The sequence below is a fragment of the Parus major genome, chromosome 1A, assembly GCF_001522545.3.
Source record: "Parus major isolate Abel chromosome 1A, Parus_major1.1, whole genome shotgun sequence".
NCBI lineage: Eukaryota > Metazoa > Chordata > Aves > Passeriformes > Paridae > Parus > Parus major.
In genome coordinates, this window is record NC_031773.1 from 45,752,685 (window position 1) to 45,754,100 (window position 1,416).

A 1,416-nucleotide genomic window follows, 5' to 3' on the forward strand; every position below is an offset into this window, starting at 1 on the left:
GCGGCCAAGCCCAAGAAGCCGGCGGCTAAGAAGCCCGCCAGCGCTGCCAAGAAGCCCAAGAAGGCGGCGGCGGTGAAGAAGAGCCCCAAAAAGGCGAAGAAGCCGGCGGCTGCAGCTGCCAAGAAAGCGGCCAAGAGTCCCAAGAAAGCCGCGAAGGCAGGCCGCCCCAAGAAGGCAGCGAAGAGCCCGGCTAAGGCGAAGGCGGTGAAGCCCAAAGCGGCCAAACCCAAGGCGGCCAAACCCAAAGCGGCCAAGGCAAAGAAGGCGGCGCCCAAAAAGAAGTAAATTGTACCAGGAGAGTTTTGTTCTACATACTTTGTTATCCAACGGCTCTTTTAAGAGCCACCCACACTTTCCCTAAAGGAGCTGATGCACCGAGGTCGTCCGTAACCTGCAGCAAGGGTCCACCAATTCGTAAGTCGTCAAGAGGTCAATTGTGTCTTGTGTTTTTTGTTCCCTAGGATTACCGAAAGAGAGCCTAAAGAACGCGGTAGAGCGCGGCGGCTTTAGGGAAGTGTAGACTTTTGTCTTTCCTCCGGGTGATTACTTTGACTGCCGAGAAACGATGTTTTGTAATGATTTGATATAAAAAAATCGGATGTATGTTTTTTTTAAATATATATTTTATAACAAAATAATGCAATTGCCAGGCACGCTACTACTGAGCCATGTCTAATCTATTGAATTATTTCTTATAAAATATCTCCGTAAATGCCTTTGTCTGTTTGGGGGGAGGAGGGGAGGGTTTCTTTACTGACACAAAAATAGCCCTGATCTCTCCCAATCCTTTTGTTCCCGATGAGAAAGAGCTTTAAGTGTTGAAAAAGCCCGCCCTGCTCAAGGATTGGCCAGCGGAAATCCCGGCCCGCTGCCCTTCCCCCTCCCTTCCCCGAAGAACGATTACGCCTCTTATCGCTGGAACTGTATCAGCCACTCGGAGAAGAAAGAGGCGGAAAAGGGGGGAGGGACAGGAACTCCCAACGAACAGTGTCCCCTATGTTCTCCGAAAGATCTCAAACGGAAAATATCTCATACCTGGAAGAACTTGCATGGGGAGGAGGACGTTTTGGCACGACTTTGTTAACGAAAATATAGAAAACGTCGCTACTATATCCAACCAAAAATAAAAAATAAATTAAAACACGGGTTGAGTAGTTAATACAAAAGGGCTTTCACTGTCGTTTAGATAACTCAGCTCTCTTAGGACCTTGTGGGTGGCTCTGAAAAGAGCCTTTGGGTTTCTCTGGTTGAAGGTCTGCAGCCTTGGTTGTTCGGTGCTCACTTGGCTTTAGCCTTGTGGCTGTCGGTCTTCTTGGGCAGCAGCACGGCCTGGATGTTGGGCAGCACGCCGCCCTGCGCGATGGTCACCTTGCCCAGCAGCTTGTTGAGCTCCTCGTCGTTGCGGATGGCGAGCTG

At 50.2% G+C, this 1,416-nt stretch overlaps 1 protein-coding gene across 1 annotated transcript in view; it reads left to right on the plus strand.

Annotated features, from left to right (window-relative positions):
• LOC107204184 (histone H1-like) overlaps positions 1 to 285 on the plus strand; it is a 622-nt gene extending 337 nt beyond the window's left edge. The window contains exon 2 of the mRNA XM_015626996.1: positions 10 to 285. Coding sequence (XP_015482482.1) covers positions 10 to 285 — 276 coding nt within the window. The remainder of the gene's footprint in view (positions 1 to 9) is intronic.
• The last annotated feature ends 1,131 nt before the right edge of the window (positions 286 to 1,416 follow it).